At 39.5% G+C, this 19837-nt stretch overlaps 1 protein-coding gene across 5 annotated transcripts in view; it reads left to right on the forward strand.

Moving 5' to 3' along the window:
- Positions 1–19837, forward strand: part of FILIP1 (filamin A interacting protein 1) — a 101688-nt gene that overhangs the window by 41619 nt on the left and 40232 nt on the right. For all 5 annotated transcript variants that reach the window (XM_077782328.1, XM_021553667.2, XM_077782329.1 and 2 more), the window contains 2 exons: positions 779–1057; positions 17815–17988. In XM_077782328.1, the coding sequence (XP_077638454.1) occupies positions 785–1057; positions 17815–17988 (447 nt within the window). In that variant the 5' untranslated portion in view covers positions 779–784. The remainder of the gene's footprint in view (positions 1–778; positions 1058–17814; positions 17989–19837) is intronic.

Raw genomic sequence — 19837 nt, forward strand, 5'->3', positions numbered from 1 at the left:
GACAAAGCTGAGGAATGTTTGCTGTTTTAGTCTAAGACTCAATGCTTAAGAAGACAGAAATGTGAGCATTGAATAACCATGAGACCTTTGGAGAAACCCTGAATTTTCTGGAAAGACTGTGTTTACCTGTTAGTGATTTCATATCATTCATGCTCATTTTTCAAATTTCTTTTCAACTTTCCTTTATGGAACTTATAGTCTAATAATCCTGTGCAGTATTTGCCACCTGATTTACTCTGCATTCTTCAGTTTTCTTGGTTACCTGCAATAAAATCATTGCTTATTTCAGAGAAAGAGCAGACTGACATTTGTCATGCATTGGCACTGCACTCTCATAGAGAATTTACACTTCAGCAATATGCTTTTCAAATATTTAATTGCATTTCTGTTTTTCAAGTAATCTACATGTTAAATAAGATCTATTTGACAACCTGCTTTGTTTTGTAGTGTTGAATTGTGAGTGATCAACATGTCAACTGAAGAAAAGGAAACACTGGAACGTGTTGTCCCACATCAATTTTAAGTTCCATACATTTAAACTCATATCAGCATTTGGCTTGCTGAAAAAAATGGCTAATCTTACCTCAGGACTTTTTTTCTGCCACACACAGAGTTGTTGGAATGGTTGAGCTTTCTACCACAGTCTCTTGAGCATGACAGTATTCTCCAGTTTTTAGAAGACTGTTGTTCTTACCAAAGGCAGTATTTCCACTGTGGCTTTCTTTTTTTTGTAAGTAATTTTGTTTATAAATGCATCTTTATGTTTGTTTCTTTCTAGGCAGGGATGAGGTCCCGAAACCAAGGTGGAGAAAGCTCGTCTAACGGGCACTTCTCCAGTTCCAAGCCTGTCATCAGCCACACAGAGAATGAAAAACTTCAGGAGGATGCCAAGAAAAAGAACAAACCTCATCGGAAGGAAGATGAGGTCATGGTTTCAGCAACTGTCAAACGGCACTCAAAATCACCCGGTCCTAGTGAGCGAAAGAACAAGAAGTCCATAGAGCTTTCTAAAGAAGACTTGATTAAACTACTCAGTATAATGGAAGGAGAATTGCAGGTAAATTAAAGATCTTCTAAACCATATTTTCTACATACCTATTTTTAGGTTGTCCAAAGAGCACAGGGCTCAACTAACAGGAATATCCATATTTAAGGCAAAGGACCACAAGGAGAGAACAGTGGTAGTTGGTGTTTAACAGTTATAGTTTTAAGTGATGTTTTATTTGCCACTGCAGCTACCCAAGCAAGATAAATTATAGACACCTGTCAAAGAAACACCTGACAAACAAATGTAGATCTGCAGGTGAGGCTGAAAACAACCACAGGGGAATCAGTTGTAGGTGGGAAGAAGGGAGTGGAGGGATGACAAGTAAATATAGGGAATGTAATTACAATTGTTTATAACACAATCATTATTGAAAATATTCAAGAGGCAACTATACAAGTCAGAAATACAGAAATGGACTTAGAATCTCCCCTGGAACTTCTGCATATTTAGATGTTACTGATGCCTCAGACAAAGCTCTGCCTGTCCTGTCTGATTTCTGGGGTCTGGTGCTTTGCACATTCCTTGCCTTTCAAAGATCCATTAATTTTACTTCTTGGAATAGTGTTTACTTGAAAGCTTTCTCAGTTGTCCTGGTTTACATGTTAATTCAGCCCAGTAGTAAGTCCTTGATGGCTGTCAGCCAGATTTTGCATTTACCTTGTCCCCAAATGTCCGTCCAGTTTTGAGATTCTCTTTAATGCTAATACATCAATGAACTCTCCGTAGCATGAACCTCCAGAGAATTTCAAAATAAGAAGCTGAAGCATGGTATTTAAAAAAAAATTATCCCCTTTTGTAGTAGGACTGCTTTTCAAATTCATACATTCTTTTGGTTGTACTTTAGTGACCTTTTTCACTGAACCTATGGACAAGCAGAAAACCTTTTGTCTTAATACTTTTATTCCAATTAATCATTACTATTTAGCTTTTCATAGGAGGCTTTACTTTTCCCCCGAAAACCACATTCATAACATTATTACTTTAATGTTGAACTTGTTACTATCTTATCTGATTACAAGAAGCAATTGTTCTGTTAATTTCTTTGGTACATGAGTCACCATTAGCACAACTCTGAGAAGTATCATTAAGTATCACTTTTTCTGCACATAGTTCACCTCTAGTTTGTTAGAAACTACTGTCAAGTTGCAAGAAGTATACATTCAAAATAATTTTGTCAGAGAATGGTCATTTTACAATGACAAACTGCAGGGGAAAAAAAAGGAAGAAAATATGTTGAATGCAACTTTGCAGAGGAAAAAAGAACTTACCATTACAGAAAAGTAACCATTTTTATTGTGCTTCATTTGACTTTATTCAAAAACTGGTATATGTAATTTCCTTAGAGATGGAGCTAGCGTGCAGCTTCTGTGGTGAACAGAGCCAAACCTCAATAGAAATGTATCATGCTCATGTTGTTCACAAGGATTTACCCTGAAGTCACCTCTGTGGTCTGGAAAGGGGAGGTGAAGAAAGTCACTAATGTTTCCTGTGTAGCAAATAAATGTGGTCTTTATTGCTTGAGTAACCCTCCTGTTCTTCACCATAGTCTTTTACTTTGTGGGGTAGTTACACAAGCTTTGAAGGACTGCTCATGTTCTCATTATCCCTATGGGTATGATGGGAATAGATCCTGGACAATACTTTTAGGGTTTTTCATACATACAGACCCCAAAGAGATGCCAGGCACTGCTGAAGCTTCCTGGCTTGTAGGAGGGTATGGGGACAACCACACTGGTAGTTGTAGAGTGCATCTGTTCTTCTGCTCCTTCCAACCAGGCAGGGAAAAGAGTAATTATTTTTAATCAACACAAGTTTTTAATTTCATGTCAAACCCCCCATTTTAGTTATTTCCCTGGTACCTGTGTTGACCCATTTCTGAAGTGGGCAAGCTACAGCACTTTGGCTTGAGATGAGAGCCTGGCTTTAACACTACAAAGGAAGATGAGCCAAGGAAGGCTTCAGCCAAAGTAAATACTCTGGTATTACCTCCTGGCTGTCACAGTGACCTAATGCACTGAGTAATTTCATGGCTTTTTATTTTCAGATCTTTTCAGACATCTCTGGTGGCTGGCTGGCATTTTGTTGGACTGACAAATCATATTGTGGGTTTACTTTGAAGCAATTTCAATACTGGCAAAGCAAACATTATCTAGGCATATGTAAGAAGATTTTGTTTTGAGAATAACATCAGGCTGTACCTGTAGGGAGATGTATTTTCTGAATAAAAAATAGGGGTAAAATACCAAAATTGTTTACTCAACCATGAGCAGGGGGCATCTTATGCCCATACCACCAGGGTGAGACTGCCTTGGAACCCTCAAACAGTGATCTAAACCATGGGAGGTAATCTGTGATAGTGACAACTGTGGGGTTAGCAAGGCAAATGGTAATGTATTCATATGCATCATGTGCATAGTTCACAACTCACATCATCTGACAACATAGACCCACACCACATTGCTCTTGGTATCAGTACTGAGCAACTTACTTCACAACCTGATGCCCCAGCTCTTCATTTTGAAGTCAAACGTGCCAGAAAACCAAGGAGAGATGCCCTGGAAATTATATTTATGTCCTTATTTCTACCTCAATTGTTTTTTAAAATTATAATACCCTCAGGTAGTTTGCTTGTGCTTTAGCTCCAAGTTGGACTCAGCTCTGCCTGTCTTCATGTTTTCTGGACGGACCCTGTGCATTTACTGAATATAGGGAAGGAAAGCTTTTCATAAACATCTGAGGTAACCATAGCCTATGCCTTATTTTGTAAGAAAACAAAAGGGAAGAAAAAGTTTACAGAAGCTGCAGTGATGAGAATGTGTCCCAATATACATGGCAGGAGAGCTCTTAAGTACAGCCTCTCTGAAGGAGAGTGGGAAGCAAATGAACTGATGACAGGGACTTATTTTAATGGCCCTATAGCTCAGTGGAGTGTATTTTCTCTTGTGAGATCTAACTGCTCATATAAAAAAAGTAGTGATTACATGGTCTTTAAACCCACATTGAACATATAGTGGCAAAAAATCCATGAAAGATTGCTTCCTATACCTGGAAAAAAAAAACAATCTAATTTTTAAATACTATAAAGCTGATTTGAAAAGAAAACTTCAAATACTGGTAGAATAAATTGAACCATGAAGGCATGGCATTAATTTGCCTGGTTGTTACAGTGATTTCAGTCAAACCCACATGTGAATATTATTAATTACAGAGCAAGACAGGCAGTGTGAATCTTTACAATGATGATATAATACTATCTGTGGTTCACAGATTTTTGTCCAATGGCTTATGTATTTGTCCTGGCAGGAGCATATTCCCTTTCTGTAGGGTTTCTGAGCAGCAGCCATTAATCTTCAGCAATACCAACACTGATTTTCAACATTTCCTGACTGGAGGCCCAAAAGGAAATGAGGAGGAGTATTCCTACATGTTTACAACTCAGACTTTTATTGCATATTTGGGGAAAAAACCCACAATAATAAAAGAATATTTATAAAGACAACATTCCACTATAAATCATTAGGTTTTTCAAGAAAAATAATTTCTTATCCAGATTCTGTGCCTATTGCTGGAAGGACAATTTAAGCCTGGGAGACAGCTTCCTATATTTCACACCAATTCAAAAAGGAGCAACTTTTCCATTCAAGGCCTTTGTTATAGTCCATGTTTTACTGTGCTTGTCCAGTGCCAACATGGCATTCATCCCCTGCAGCTCAGCCCCTCGTTGCTGTTGAGGTCCCTTGCATGCTTTAGGCCTGAGGGAAATGTTTCCTGAGAGCTTGGCACTATTGAGGAGCAGAGCTCCTCAAAGCCATGCAGCCATGTAAAGGAAATACATGTTACGTTGCCAGCTGCACATTTCCTCTGTTGCAGACCAGAGGGAGCAGATGGGCAATATGTGAAATGCGATGTCTTGAGGAACAGTATGTGAAATATGCAAGGGATATTTATAAATATTATAATATATATTATATTATATTATATTATATTATATTATATTATATTATATTATATTTTAATATATTATAGATATTATATATATTATATATATTATATATATTATAAATTAATCAAAAGACTCAATTTCTGACAAGTCCTCAGACTTCCAAATGATCCAATGTAACACTGGGTTTGGTTTGGTTTGGTATTTGAAGGGAAAAACTGTGTAGCAGATATTCAGTGGTAAACCTCTTTCTATAGGATCCCTTGTTCAAAGGGAGAGACCAAATCACTCTGCTGTCAAACAAGTCCCTTCCTTACAAGTATTTAATCAAGACTTCATTTAATGGTTAATTTGAGTGCTTACAGGAGGTGTCAGAGCAATAGCTTGTTGAAGGGCGGGTATGGGAGGCTGGTTGCTGGTGGCTGAAACAAGGTGGTTGTGGGGTAAGAAGCTCTCTCATCCAACAGAGGCATAATTATATAATACATTTTATTCTATAATTGCTCTGTTCAGCTCTTTTTCCTAAGATCTAAATTTCTCTATTCACTTTTCTTCCCTTCTTAATTTTTCTAGTTGTGACCTTTTTTCTTACTCTACCTTTTTGTCACTTCCCAGCTCAGGCTTCCCTCATCCTTATGCTGAAGATGCATGGGTTGACCTGAGAATTCTGGAGATAAAATTGTAGAAGATCTACTGTATATCAAATCCCATAATCTAATTTTTTAGGCAAATACTCCCTTTACCTTTGTTGTGAACTTTGTAAGCTGTGTTTTAAGATTAGGTGGGTTGTTTACTTTGACTACTCTTATTGGAAAATAGTCCCAGAGCTGAAAATCTTAAATGTTTCTCTGATTTCTCCATTTTAATTTCTGAAACAATTTTAATTATGTCTAGTGAAACCTTTATTAAACTTTGCTGTACAGTGATCCTGCTTTGAAAATCCACCTCTCTGCCTCCTGCCTTGCATCCTCGGAGCCTTTGTTTTTGCTGTGCTAGCCGTAGCACATCCTTTCTATTTCCTCTGGCTCTCCACGTCCTCATCACCCCTTGACCAGCAGCAGGTACACCCCGGGCTCACCCTTCTTGGTGTCTGTAGCTGGAACTGCACATGGAGTGAACTCCTCTTGCTGTAGGAGAGAGCTCTCTGTTGCCTTGTGCATTTGGTTTCATATTTGCCTTTCTCTTAAGGCATGGCATTACTTGGCCTTCCCATCACTTGTCAGTCTGACTAGTATAAGCAAGGGAATTTGACTCTGTAGCTGTTGTGATGTTTTTCTCTGTCTCTTTTTCCTCTTGCTGAAATGTGTAAACTTGCATGTAATGCCTCAAATTGCTTTTTTATTGACTATTCCAAGATATTGTAACACTGGGAGAGCCACCTAGTTGTTTAGTCAAAAAACACCGTACAGACTTCTTTATTTTTCTTCAGTGCCATTTTTTTATACTCTTGGATTAATATTAATAAATATGGATCTGCCTCAAAGCTCAAGCAAGGAATGTGGGATAGATAGGTTGGTAGAAACCAGATGTGTTTCTTGTGCAGCAATCAAAAGAGAAAGCTGGGGCAAGTTGCCTTGGTACCAGAGATAGCAGTGAAGAGAAAGAGTTTTCAAATGGTCATTAGCAAAATAGCACAGATTAACAAACAGCAGATGAGCCAAGGCAGAAAGAATAGGTAAAGCCAGAGAAAAGTGCATGCAGGGTATCTGTGAAATCTTGTTGATTGAATTGAAATAATTTAGAATTTATGAGCATATCATAGATGAAATACAAATTCCCTGTGGGAAAAACCTTGGCAAGTACAGAGCTTCAGGGAAAAAGAGAAGACAGGGTTAATGTGAGGAGGGAGAGGTGACTTAAGCAGAATGGAATGAGGGGAAAGAGGCTGGGCAATAGAAGAAAAAGAGTGTAAGCTAAAGGGGAATACAACAGAGATAAATGGAGCCAAGCCAGAGACATGGAAAGTGGGCACAAAAAAGGCAAGAAAATGAAGAGAAAGATGTTGTCCACAGTAGAGCAAAATAAGAGCCTAAAAACAAGCCCTAAAAATGTCTGGCATATCAGTACAATGAGTTAAAAAAATTCTCTCCTCTCTTAGTGACCCCTGGTTTGTTTGTGTTTTCCTGGTGAAGAATGCTTTTGCAGCACAAAAAAACCCCAATGTTTTCAGACCACAGATGCTCTCTTCTATTTTTATTGAATAATTTATAACCAGAGATTAATTTTGTCCAGAATAGTATGGTTTATTTTCTGTAGCTTGCATTTGCTGCTGTGCAAAGTGCAGAACATACCATAGGAGGTAAGAACTTGTCTAGCAAGTCCCAAAATCATCAGTTTTAAAATAGAACCTGGCTGTTTTGTGAGAGAAAAAAAAAAAAAAAACAACAACAAAAAAACCAACAAAGACAAGACAGTATACTGAAATATAGTTAAATTGTGCTTTTTACGCAATTTCCTCTTCCATCTGAAATAAAGAGCAGAGGTACTATCAACTACAGGGATGATAGCCATCCATCTCTTTGGTACTAAAATTGCTTTAGAATTACATGTATGCTTTTCAAAGTAATGATCCTCAGTAAAATGTCACTGTCACTGGACAGTTGTAGGCTGAAGACCTCTTTCACAAAGATATTTTAACATCGTTCTCGAGTAATGCCTGAGCTGTACTTAACTGAGCTGTGTCTGTTGTGTTAGTTAGCCCTGAAGGATCAGAAGAGAGGAATAATTGGCAAGTGTCTCTGATCCATTGAACATCTTATCTAGAGTAGAAGGAAGAGTATGAACAGCTTGGGGTTTTTTCCAAAAATTCTTAGTCTTCTGTTCAAAACAGAACAGAATTGTCCACAACCATCTTTTTAAGTCTTGGTTTTGTTCCAAACTGGTCTTCTCTTGCAAATTTTAGAAAATTAGCTTTAAATAATGAAATAATTTGACTATTTTTATTTTTATTTACATTTACTTACTAGAAATTGTATATTCAGTGCAATAGCAAAGAGGACATTTGTATCTTTTCTCATTTTTCTTGAACGTTATCTCTGTGGGAGAGCACATGGCTGATCATTTTGCAATCAATGTTAAATGCATGAGCTTTCTGGCTTTAAAATATCTGGGATTCTTTGGAGAGTTTGCAATGAGCATATGTCTTATGTGTCATAATGCTGTCCAGTACTCTGAATCACCAGTTGTTAATTTAACATTGCAATGGTAGATGAACCTGTTTTTGTTAACTTTGCTGCCCCATTTCTGTGTATATTAAGTTTTTGTCTGTTGTCCTCTAGCTGGGGATCAGATAAGCTCTTGAGAGCAAAATAGATTATTTTTTATCCAAAACAAGCTTTAATAAATGCAAATATAAATCTTTACATAATAATTGTGATAACATGGTTGAGAAAATGTATTGTTTCTAGGGCTAAAGGCTCCACCTATTGGTTAACTAAAGTGAGAGGAATGTAACATTTTCACATAGAAAACTGCAGGTCCTGCTGACCATCCTGTGTCTTGCCACATTTTACAAAATTGCTGCCTTGAGTGTTTGCATGATGTCCAAAATAAAAACTCTGACTTATTTTAGAAGGCTGGGCAGATGTGGCACCCAAAATGATGCACAGCTGAGGGAGGCACTGTGCAGGGAAGTCCTTTCCTGAGACACAAAGGGTTTGGATTTTGCAAGCGATGTCTTTCTTATCCTGGAAATTATTTGTTTTCTATGCAAAAAATTAGCATTAATTCTTCCATGCCAGAAAAATGAGTGGAACTGAACTAACTCAAATATAATTGCATGGTAACTTCCAGACATTTGTCACCTTCAAGTTTAAACAAATCAGAAACAGAAATATTGATGCGAATAAGAAACCCCAATTCTCCAGTATTGGCTTGGGCAATCTCAGCAGTTCGGGTAATATATTATTTTGAAGGGCTTCAGAGTAATTCCTGGAGTGCAGTGGGAGGATAGAGAGGGAAAAGGATGTCCCCAAGTGGGGCTTGGGGAGGGCAAAGGAAAGGACAGACATTGGGGGGAATCAGGGGGATTTTGGAGACAAGTGGGGCCATCATGGGCATGGCTTGGAGCTCTCACTCTGTGCCTTCCATTGCCCATCCACCCTAGTTGCATCACACTCAGAGTTTGGCCACTTCCCTCATTTCCTCTGACAACTCCATTCCAATAATTGGTTGTGTTGGTGCATGCTTGCTGTAATGCAGTCCTACTGTTCTTGCCCATTCATCAGCCACCAGTAACTTGGATGTGCATTGTGCAGCACAGAGTACTCAAAAACATCATGTTGAAGCCAAAAAAAATGCTTGGACAAGAGAAAGCTGTGTATACAGTTTATTACACATGTACACAGACTTAGGTCTGTTAGTGTCCCACATGCTCCTGTCTCCGCAGAGGAGGCAGAAGGATTGCCTCTGACTTCATCATCCTGGTGGTTACAGCCCTGCTGGCTCCAGCTTGTCTTGCTCCATCCTGCTCCTTGTGTGCTTGTTCTTGCCAGAAGGCAGCAAAATCACTGTGGAAAAAAAAAAAAATGCCTGGGCTGATTTGTTCCTCTTGGAGACAGGGTACTCAGAACAGCAGCCTGAAATACATCCCTGAAATTCAAGTCAGAAAGTTAAAGCATCTAATTGCAGGTGCTTTCGTTCTTTATATTGCTAATGTAGCATTTGCAAAGAGCAATTTAGACAAGACGAGTTTCACATCTAATGAAGATACTTTTTAGTTTCTAATGGATTTCAACAAATTGGATGATAGTACAGAAGAATCTGTACCTGGAGAAAAAAAAATATAACATGCCGGGGGGAAATGAATAGGAGAACAGTGATATTGATGTCAGAGTGCCATATTTTTTGTAGCATTCACAGCATTTCTAGATCTTCTATATATTTGGAAATTAAATCTCAGTCATGAGAAATATTATTTCCTTTATAGAATGGAAATTGGAGCATGCTGGGGTTAATTTTATGTGTGAAGCATAAGAAAGAGGTTCATGATCCATGGGTCCCTTGTGTCTCGGTCCAGACTTACTAATAGGGCCAGATGATAAGAGAAGAAAGAGGAAAATAAATGCTTTTCCTGTTATTGCCCTTTCATTAGTCAGTTTTTTTCCCCCTCCTAAAGCACTTCCAACAGATCACAAAATAAGTTCTGGTTACAAAAGGAACATGGCAGCTTGATGGCTAGTTGGATCAGTCTGTGGTTTCTGCTTGCTGCTGGGCTTCAGGCCATGTGAAGAATATTATGCAGTTAATGTTGGCTGAGACAAAAATGCTATGACTGGATACAAATGCAAACCAGTGGATTTAGCCATTGTGAGGCATTGCTGGAGTATGTAGAACATATCCCAACATGCAGAGTCACGCACATATCTTGACAGTCACTCCTTGCCCTGGTGTCTCTTGTGCTGACTGGATCATGACACTGTAATTCTATATGCGGCAGTAACTGCCCCATGGCTTGATAATATCAAGCAAAGCACTCTTTCAGTGTGAAAAGACAAGACAGGGTATCCCAGACCATAATAATTCTGAAAACATCAAGCAGCGTGGAGTTAATACTTCTCAGGGCCTTGCCATGGGAATTTTGCTGGCTGTGGCCCAGACTACAGATAATTAATTATGTCAGTGAAAGGCTCTGGTGGCCTGTTTTCTTCAGAAAAAAGTGACATCATCCATGGAGCGCTCTGGCAATAAAGCAGAACAAAGCTGTGTGGGCAGGAAATAACAGACAGATGTCTTCTAGTGCTCATTTGATCTGTTTTGAGGCTTGCTAGAAGAAGTAATACATTGCTCAGCGCTGCTTCTCCTCAGCTTTGCAATCTTTAGCAGGGACATTTTCAAACATAAGAGGCCAAATTAATTTCTGATGTATTTCTTCTGGAGCTACTTCAGAAGATTTATGCAGTGGCTGAGCTGGTCTATCGTGTGCCTTTTCTCCAGTATTGATTTTAGAAGAGCTTTCTGAGCTATCACAAGATAAAGCATAACAAAATGAAATACAGTGTAGAGCTCCAAAGGCTTCATACAAGGCCAGAAAATTCTGCACAGTGTGGAGAAGACGGGACAGTTCTGTTCAATATCCTCAGGGTCATGAGGGATCATTTGTATTTCTGGATATACATTTCACTTACCCTTTGTACAAAATCAACAATGGTCACTTTTCATCACCGAAGTAATCTCTACCTCCAGAGTACATCGTGTACCTAGACTTGAATACAGAAAAGTTAAAAAAAATTCATGCAAGTGAAATCCACAGTTTCAAGTATTAGGAAATTAAGCTAAGATGAAAGGTGTTAAATAAACTTTGCTGTACCTAAAGTCTTCCTTGCAAAAAAACCTGATGTTTCATCATGTTGCTGGTGCAGTCTTATTTTGACTTGAGTGCATAGTTTTGGTGCCACAATATAAGAAAGATATAAAGCTATTAAAGCATGTCCAAAAGACCGCTGTGAACATGGTGAAGGGTTTAGAGAGGAAGCCATAGAGCAGCTGGGGTCCCTTGGTTTGTTTGGTCTGGAGGAGACTGAGAGGAGATCTCATCACAGTTACAATTTCCTCAAGAGGGGAAGAGGAGGGGCAGGCACTGATCTCTTCTCTGTAGCAACAGGGACAGGACCCGAGGGAATGGCCGGAAGTTGTGTCAGGGGAGGTTTAGGTTGGATATCAGGAAAAGTTTTTCACCCAGAGGTGGTTGGGCACTGGAACAGGCTCCCCAGGGGAGTGGACAGAGCACCAAGCCTGACAGAGTTCAAGAAGTGTTTGGACAGTGCTCTCAGGCACATGATGTGATTCTTGGGGCTGTATTGTGCAGGGCCAGGGTTTGGACTTGATGTTCTCTGTGAGTACCTTCCAACTCAGGACTTTTATGTTTCTATGATTTTATATAATTAGCCAGCATTTTGCATCACTGAGTGAGTGATACAAACAAGGCTACTTCAGATATCTGGTATAGAAGAAAAAAAAAATTTACTGAATTTTTAGCAAAATGATCTTTATGTGATGCAATATGCAATAGGACATCTAACCTCCCTGCTTTGAAACATGCTTTGTACAATAGAAGGGATAGAGTGAGCAATCAGGCCTTTAACAAAAATGTCATTCCAGCTGTCAGGAGTAGTTTTTATTATGTTCTGTGCATATATTTATAGTAATATGAGACAAAATTGAGAAAGTACACTTTCCTTTTAATTATATTTTTTCCTCCTAAGATAAGAATGAAGGGAAGTTAATGGACTTAAACAGGGACTAGTGGATTGGTGTTAGGAAAGATTTTCAGATACAGGTGTTTGAGTACCCCTACTTGAAGGTGCTTTCTTTCATTAAAATCAACTAACAAAGCCAGTGATATCCACTTTCTGAGGTCTCTAATGGAACTTATCAGAAATAAGGCTATTCCTGCCCTGGTAGCAGCACACCATGTTCTGGATAGCACAGAAAGCAGTGTGAGAACATTTTCCTGATCTGCCTCTGGATGCCTTGAGTGTGATGTTTATTAACTCTAGGTAAAATATTTGTAAAGCCTACTGGCATTTAGGAAATCAGTCACTGGTAAGACCCCAACATTACATGGATAACCTGTGACCTTATCTAGTTTCGGATGCTGAACAGAGCAGCTGTTGTGCTATAAATAACCTGAACTGAGTGCAATGCAAGCAACAACAACACAAGTAGAAGTAAAGGTTCCTGTCTGTGGTTTCATAGTTATTTTTTGTCATTAACACTGGCAAGGAAAATACAGCTTTATAAATATTAAACATCTGCTACTTAGTGCACTTCCTTCTGTAGGTATGATAAAGTGTCTTCATAACCGGAAAAGAAATATTCAAAAGCTGGAAATATCAGATTGCCAAAATATTACATAACTGCATTTCTTGTAAACGCTACTCCTGCTCCTGAATTTTCAAAACTTCTTTCATCTAATGAAGAGGATTGTTATCACATTACTGAAATATTGGGATTTCTCTACAGTAGTTAGGTGTAAAGTAGTTAGATGCCTCCAGATGTGGAGCTATGAAGGTAATAGTTACCAGTAACTGATTTTGAGAAAGATAAACTATAAATTTGCAGGAAGGCAACTTAGGAAAAAAATCAAGAGAAAAGTTTAGGACATGTATTGGTAAATGCTCTTGAGTTGGGTTTCACTCCTAGCTGACAGTGATTACTTCAACTCCATTTAACCCATCTTGAATGCAACTGAATTTTTTCCCCAATTTACTAGATGCCTTATATGAAACGAGTTTGATCAGTTCAGTCCCATTTCCCAGGTGACAAATGGCCTGTGGCAAAAATTCCGTGTTTAGTGGGTGCTGAGTTTTGTCAGCAGGCTCATGGGAGAGGCCAAAGACTGTGGGAATGGGCAGAGAGGGCTGTAGTAAATTGGCAGGGCAGGGCATGAGGAAGAAGCATGTCTGAACGCCCAGCTCATGTAACAGTCTTTCCATTGACCAAGAATCTGGTTGCTAGGCTGCAGGACCCCTTTTACAAGCAGCAGAGTCATGCTATTGTTTCCTAAATGGTTTTAATTTTATGCAGGAACCTCTTTACATCCTTTCTATATCTTTTAAATATTTTACTAGGCATGTAGTAAAGCGAGGTTTGGAACACGGCCCCCTGCTCCGCTCAAGTCGGTGAGCAAAAGAAAGTCCTTCTACTTTATTCTGCCAAAAAGTGAGTGTTTCAGGGTAGCCCTGTGAGGAATGGGCTCACATCAGCCTTCCATCTGGGCAAGCAGGGTGCACTCATGAGAGAAGGAAAGCATTGTCTTGGAGTTCCCAGGTAGTAACGCAGACCCCATCTCTTTGGTAAGTGCACTCATGAGTGGGGAATAGAGGGGAGAGAAAGGAGAGCAGGCAAAACTTTGTGGGACAGCAGTTCTCCACAACATCTCAGGCCCTTCATGGGTGTATTCAAGAATTGAGGTCATCAGCCTTTAGATTTTGGCACCTTCAGTGAGCATAAAACAGGCTTAGACATAGTTCAACTTTGCTGTTCTTCTATCAGCAGGAGCAACCAAAGGAGTTAAATTAGTACATCTTTAATCTGCCTTTATTCCTCCTACTGCTTAGAAAATAAGATACTTGGGACACTTAATTAATGGAAAAGTCTCTTTATTTTCAAGAACTCACAATCTTAACAGTATAGACAAAAAGGTAGCTCAGTGTTTTCTGTAGGACAATTGAAGTAATGAAAAACTAATAAAAGTAATTTTTTAAAATTACGTATTTTGACTTTAAAGCACTTTTCTGACTAGCTGCAGTCTTCTGGACTTTTGCAAATAAGTTTCATTGTGTTACTAGCTGTTGCAATATGTGGTCTTCTCAAGCCTGGATGCTCTTTCTCATCACCGCACCAACAAAACAAAACAAAAGCAGGACTTGAGAGATGATTTTCCTGTGCCAAACATCATGTTCCTTCTACCAAAACAGCTAAAAACTGCTCTCTGTGAGTTATACACAAGTTTACTTGCAGTTTGAAATATCTTCTTTGTGTCTGCCTCCTAGTTTACAATTTACGCAAAACAGCACCGTGCTTTGGGGCGAGGGAGGCACCAGCAGTAGATGCCCATCGTCAGAAACAGCTTGCCAGCAAAGTCCCCTCTTCTTAGCTAGGGCCCCCACTTTGAGTCTATGCTTCTTCACAGGTATGAATTTTGAAGTAGCCCCAGTGCTCCTCTGCAGGATTACCCTGACTGTTTTCCAAAAATGGTCTACCTCCTGCAGATCACTATACAGGGGAAGAAAACATCTCTATCTGACTTCTCTTCTAGTTGTTTCAGGGGAAAATTGGCCATCTGGAGAAATATGAAGTCACAAGATGCACAGGCATGCTGTTTCAGCTCCTTCCCTCTATATTATCCTGAGGAGTTTTAGAGAGACTAACTGGAATTCACAAACCCTGAGGCTGATGGATGTTGCCTGGATGACTCTTTGGCATAGGTTAGCTCCCCTTCAGAATCTCCCTATGATGGAGCTTGTTTCTGACCAAATAAAAGCAAATTTGTCTCCAGTTTATTATTAGCATTAGCTTCCCTTTTTGGTCCAATGCTTCCTAGCAACCTGTGTGTCTGTTTGTCATTTGTTTTTCACAAACTGTTATCACAACTGAAACAAAGTACTTGGTGAAATTAACCGATACCCTTGAAAAGATAAGGATAGGAGAAATGGCTGAGCCCAGAAAAGGCAAAAGGCAGCCTGCCACATTAACATCATCCAAATCCCGAGGGCCAGCAGAGTGTGGGGTACCCAGGAAGGGGTACAGGAGAGGACAGCTGACTGTGCCCCCAGGGATGGTGCCACCCAGCCTGATTCTGGGCTAGGTACCCTCCCCATGGGAGCTAGAAACATTACTGCTTCCCTTTAAAGATGAAGCAATTAATGGGTTTTTTATTTCAAAGTTCTGAACTGAGCTTGGGCTCCTATTTTCCTTCTTGGGGAGTCAGTTCCTCCATTCAGCATCATCCACTCCCCTGGCTTGGCTCCCTCTGGCTTGATTCCTTCTGGCTCTTGGTGACCCAAACCTGCAGCATCCAGAAGCCTTTCTTAGTTAGCAGGGACTTCAGGGACTCTTATTCCTACTGTCTTGTGCTAAAGTTGCTCCATTTTAACAGAGTGATGACAGACTAATGAGGCCTGAAGAAAAGTCAGGCAGCACACAACTGAACAGGGCCTGGGCACTTGCTGGGCAGAGCAGCTGCCTCCACCAGCTATTTCTGTATCAAATAACCACTGCAGGGACTGGAGTCCAGCTTTTTATCTGCCAATTCACAATGTTAAATCCCCGATCCTGAGCTGCCTCTGTCTGCTCTGCCCAGCCCTGCCAGTGTTTAATTATGCCATCCGGGGTCCAACAGCTACAGGGTCAGAGAATGAACTCATCCTGAGTTCATCTGAGGTACGGCCTCAGAACTGCCTCTTCCTAAAAAGGCTTCTGACAACACATCATAAAATCTGGATATTTAGAAATCTCTCCATGCTCCCATGCTATCCTAATGAACTTTTTAAAGGTTTTTTCTTCAATATAGAAGCATTGGCCTTCATAGTGATGAAGACACTAAGTCACCTGTTATTTCTACAAGGATAGAGAAAAGTAATACATTCTGAAACCTGTCAAGAACCTGCCTAAAATAACATTTTTTCCTGTAATGAGAGTGGCACAGTCTCAGGATGTGATGTAGTGAGGTGCACATGCTCTCCTGTCTTTCTTTGGGACTAGCTCACATAATTCAATTAGTTGTAACATCCATGAGTGATGAACCTTTCCCACTCTCATTTTGAAATAACATCAATACCATTCCAATTTGCATTTTGTATCTTGTGGACAAGTGCAAAGATTTTAGTTAAGGTTACAAAATGTTATACAGTGTAATTGGGCTAGTTCTTAATTAGATGGCATGATCTTTGCCTGAAGTTCATTATTTATTTTCATGTTAGACTGTTTTAAATTTAAAACAAAAAAAAAAGGGTCTTTGCCATTTTCAAAAATTGCTGTCTGGGCGGCACAAGTTTGAGGTGGGGACTATTTCGGTCTTGGGTCCATCCTTCGATGTATTGACTTTACTTTCTTGCTCATTCTAAAATCAAGTTAAGTTTTGTTGAGCTGTGGTGCCTCTATGGTTCTGGGTAAAGATTTAAGATTTCCTACAGGAATGAATTGAATGCTGTTATGAACAGCATGGAAAAGCGAGAAGAGTTGGTCAGTTCATACATCTTAAAACAGTCATTGTTTACATAGGGGCAGGATTTATAAAGGATTTTTTCTTAAATGTCTGAACCTTTCCTTAGTGCTTAATTTACTTCCCAAGCTCACATGGGTTGTCAGAAAGGCAAGCAAGAGAAAAATGCCCATATTCTTCTAGTCCCTCATCCATTTGCACTTGTGGACAAGGTGTTCTCTAGGGAAATCCAGGAGCACCCCTTTGCCCACCAAAAACCTGTAGGTTTTACAGTCTCTCCCTGGACTATGATCTCATAAACATGCCTTGAAAGACAAGCGGGTGCCCTGCCCCCATTTTACAGATGGCTTAACAGGTGTTGGTAAGTATCATTAGAAACAGAGCCCTGGCTTAAGTGTTTGTCCACAGCATAGCCCTAAAACACTCCTTATTCATAGCCAGGTGGCCTTGCAGAACTGTCTGGTGATGCCCAGATGTTTGCTCGTGCTGCTGGAACTGGGGGCTTCCACCTGGGGCAGGGAGCCCCAGGCTGCCCCTGGCCACAGGTGCACCCCTGCTCCCAGCCCTGGCTCCAGTGGCACAGTCATCCTCCATGGCTGGGAGGATTTACTCAGGCTTTCCATGTCTCACTACCTGGGGTCTGCAACATGTCTAGGGTTTTCTTTAAAGGAAAAAAAAAACCAAAAAAAAACAAGAAAAAAATTATTTTTGAAGTTACTTGAAAAGAGTATTTAGTTGCAAATTTAGTTAGGGAGTGACTAGGAAGTAGCTGTCTGAGAAATATTAGTTCAGCTCACTTGTGCTGCTTGTTCTCCTCATTTCCTCATCCCTTCAGGGAACAGCATGGGCAACAACTGAGATCCAGTGTATGAAGAATAATGATGTTCCCTGGCTATAGTTGCAACCCAGATAAAAATTCATAGCATTCAAATGTAATGTCATGCAGGAACAGAATAATTCATCCCTTAAAGTACAATATTTGTATGGGACAGATAATGTTTAATCTGAGATCTCCCAAAATTTTTGTATTTGCATTGACAGCCTGTCATTTTTCTAATTTATTTTAGTGTATGCAGTCTGTACATATGAAATGCCCCTATTTTCTCCATGTTCCCTCTTGCTTAATAGGTTGACTCATGGTAGTGATTTGCAATATTACAGGCAAGGGAGGATGTGATCCACATGCTGAAGACAGAGAAAACCAAACCTGAAGTTTTAGAAGCTCATTATGGGTCTGCAACTCCAGAGAATGTGCTTCGAGTGCTACACAGGGATGCCATCCTTGCCCAAGAAAAGTCTGTAGGGGAAGATGTCTACGAGAAACCAATTTCAGAGGTAACAACTTCTTGATTGACAACAATATGTCTGTGCAGGGGGAAACCTAACCAAAAGTGTGACTCTGTATAATTTGGAGGTATGCAAAGCATGTAAACGAAGGATAACACAGAATTTGTACACCAAAAATAAAATCTTTTTCACTCATATGCAGAATAATTTTTAAGTGAAGCCACTGGATTTGAACACAAACCATAAAAAGGTTGTATGCTTCCTAAGGCTGGTGCTGTTAAGCAAGACCTAAATCTTCAGGTGTTAAATTTCTAGTTTTTAAATTCATTTCTATAGGCTTCAACCTCTACTGCTCAAAGCACTGGTAACTACTTCTTGATTTTCTTGGCATACTAGAAAACTGTCATGAGGGTAGTTAAGAAAAGAAGACCTTTGGAGATTGACTTTGACTATATTTATGGGATCTTAAATCCATATTCATTTTATATTACTTAAACTCTAGGACTGCAAAGTCAGTTCAGCCCCTAAAGGAGACTTATAGGACTCCTTGCTTTAAAATTTAAGCAATAAATGAATGTCAAGGAGACCTGAGAATTAGAGTAAACCTGAGAATGTCTGAGGCCAGAGTGAATTCCAAAATAAACAGCCATTTCTCCTGTTCATAGTTGCATAACACCCCAGGTAATGAGGAAAGAACATGCAACAACATAGTTCATCCAATTAGAACATTTAATTTGTTCACCAGGAGTTGTGTCTACCATGGGATATCTTTGTACTGTGTATTCTCATAGAAGTATCTCCTGGAATTTTTGGGATGTTAGTAAATAAGGAAACCAAACCATAGTATGTGGGATCATACATACAATACTCTCAAACAAGATTAAAAGAACTTAGCAAGGCTTTTTTCCAAAGAAGCTGATAATTGACAGGGACCACAATGTAAAATTTTTGTCATGCAGATTCACAAGGCTTATATTGAAATAAAATAGAAAAATTAAGCACAAAAATCTACTCTGAAAACCTGAACCCAACCTGTCTCTTATAAAAGGCAGTGACTTTTTCATATTGACTGCCATGGTCAGCTTTTGGAGAGCAAATTGCCATGGTGCTCCTGCTCTCTTATTTCCCTCAGTTTACTGAGATATGCTGTGAAACAACAGCAGCCCAGGACAGCTGGAGCTGAGGAAGATGAGATTCTCACAGGATAAGGATTGGGAGTGAGCAGAACAGGCTCTGCCAACCACCGTGCCAGGGGCAGGCAAGCAGACAAGTACCAAAGCTTTGGCAGGGAGGAGGCTGGAGTTGGTCATCTGCACCCAGGAAAAAGCAAAAGGAGCAACATGAGTAGCCGTGGTAGATTTAAAAATTGCCCTGGCAATTTTTTAGACACACCTCCCTGGTTTTAATGTTTGTTTAAATAATAGTTGGCATATTAAATTAATAAAAAAAATGCAGAAGACAAAATGGGTAAAGGGCTGTGAATAAACAAAGAGAATTTCTGTCAAAAAACAGGCTGAAGTGAAACTCCTAAGGTTTATATTTAATTGTATTTGGCAATGTAAAACTGAATCTGGACAGAATCTAAATAATTTGGACCTTTATCTCAGCAGACTTACAGGTGTATTACAGACACATAACTCAAATTTCAGCCTTCAGATTACATTTTATGCTCCACATGGAAGTGTCTAGTCCCCATACAGGTGTGTGAATTCAGCCTCCCAGGCTCTAAGTTCTGAGATACATCTTTTTCCTAGTGAAATGAAGAAAGTGTGCATAGCACCTCACCACAAGAGGAAATATGGCACTGCAACAATATTATTTGTTACCCTAAAACTAAGTTAAATTCTTTCCTTTGTGTATCTGAAAACTATGCAAATGTTTATTGCTAATATGTCAT

Source organism: Lonchura striata, chromosome 3, assembly GCF_046129695.1.
Source record: "Lonchura striata isolate bLonStr1 chromosome 3, bLonStr1.mat, whole genome shotgun sequence".
Taxonomy (NCBI): Eukaryota; Metazoa; Chordata; class Aves; order Passeriformes; family Estrildidae; genus Lonchura; species Lonchura striata.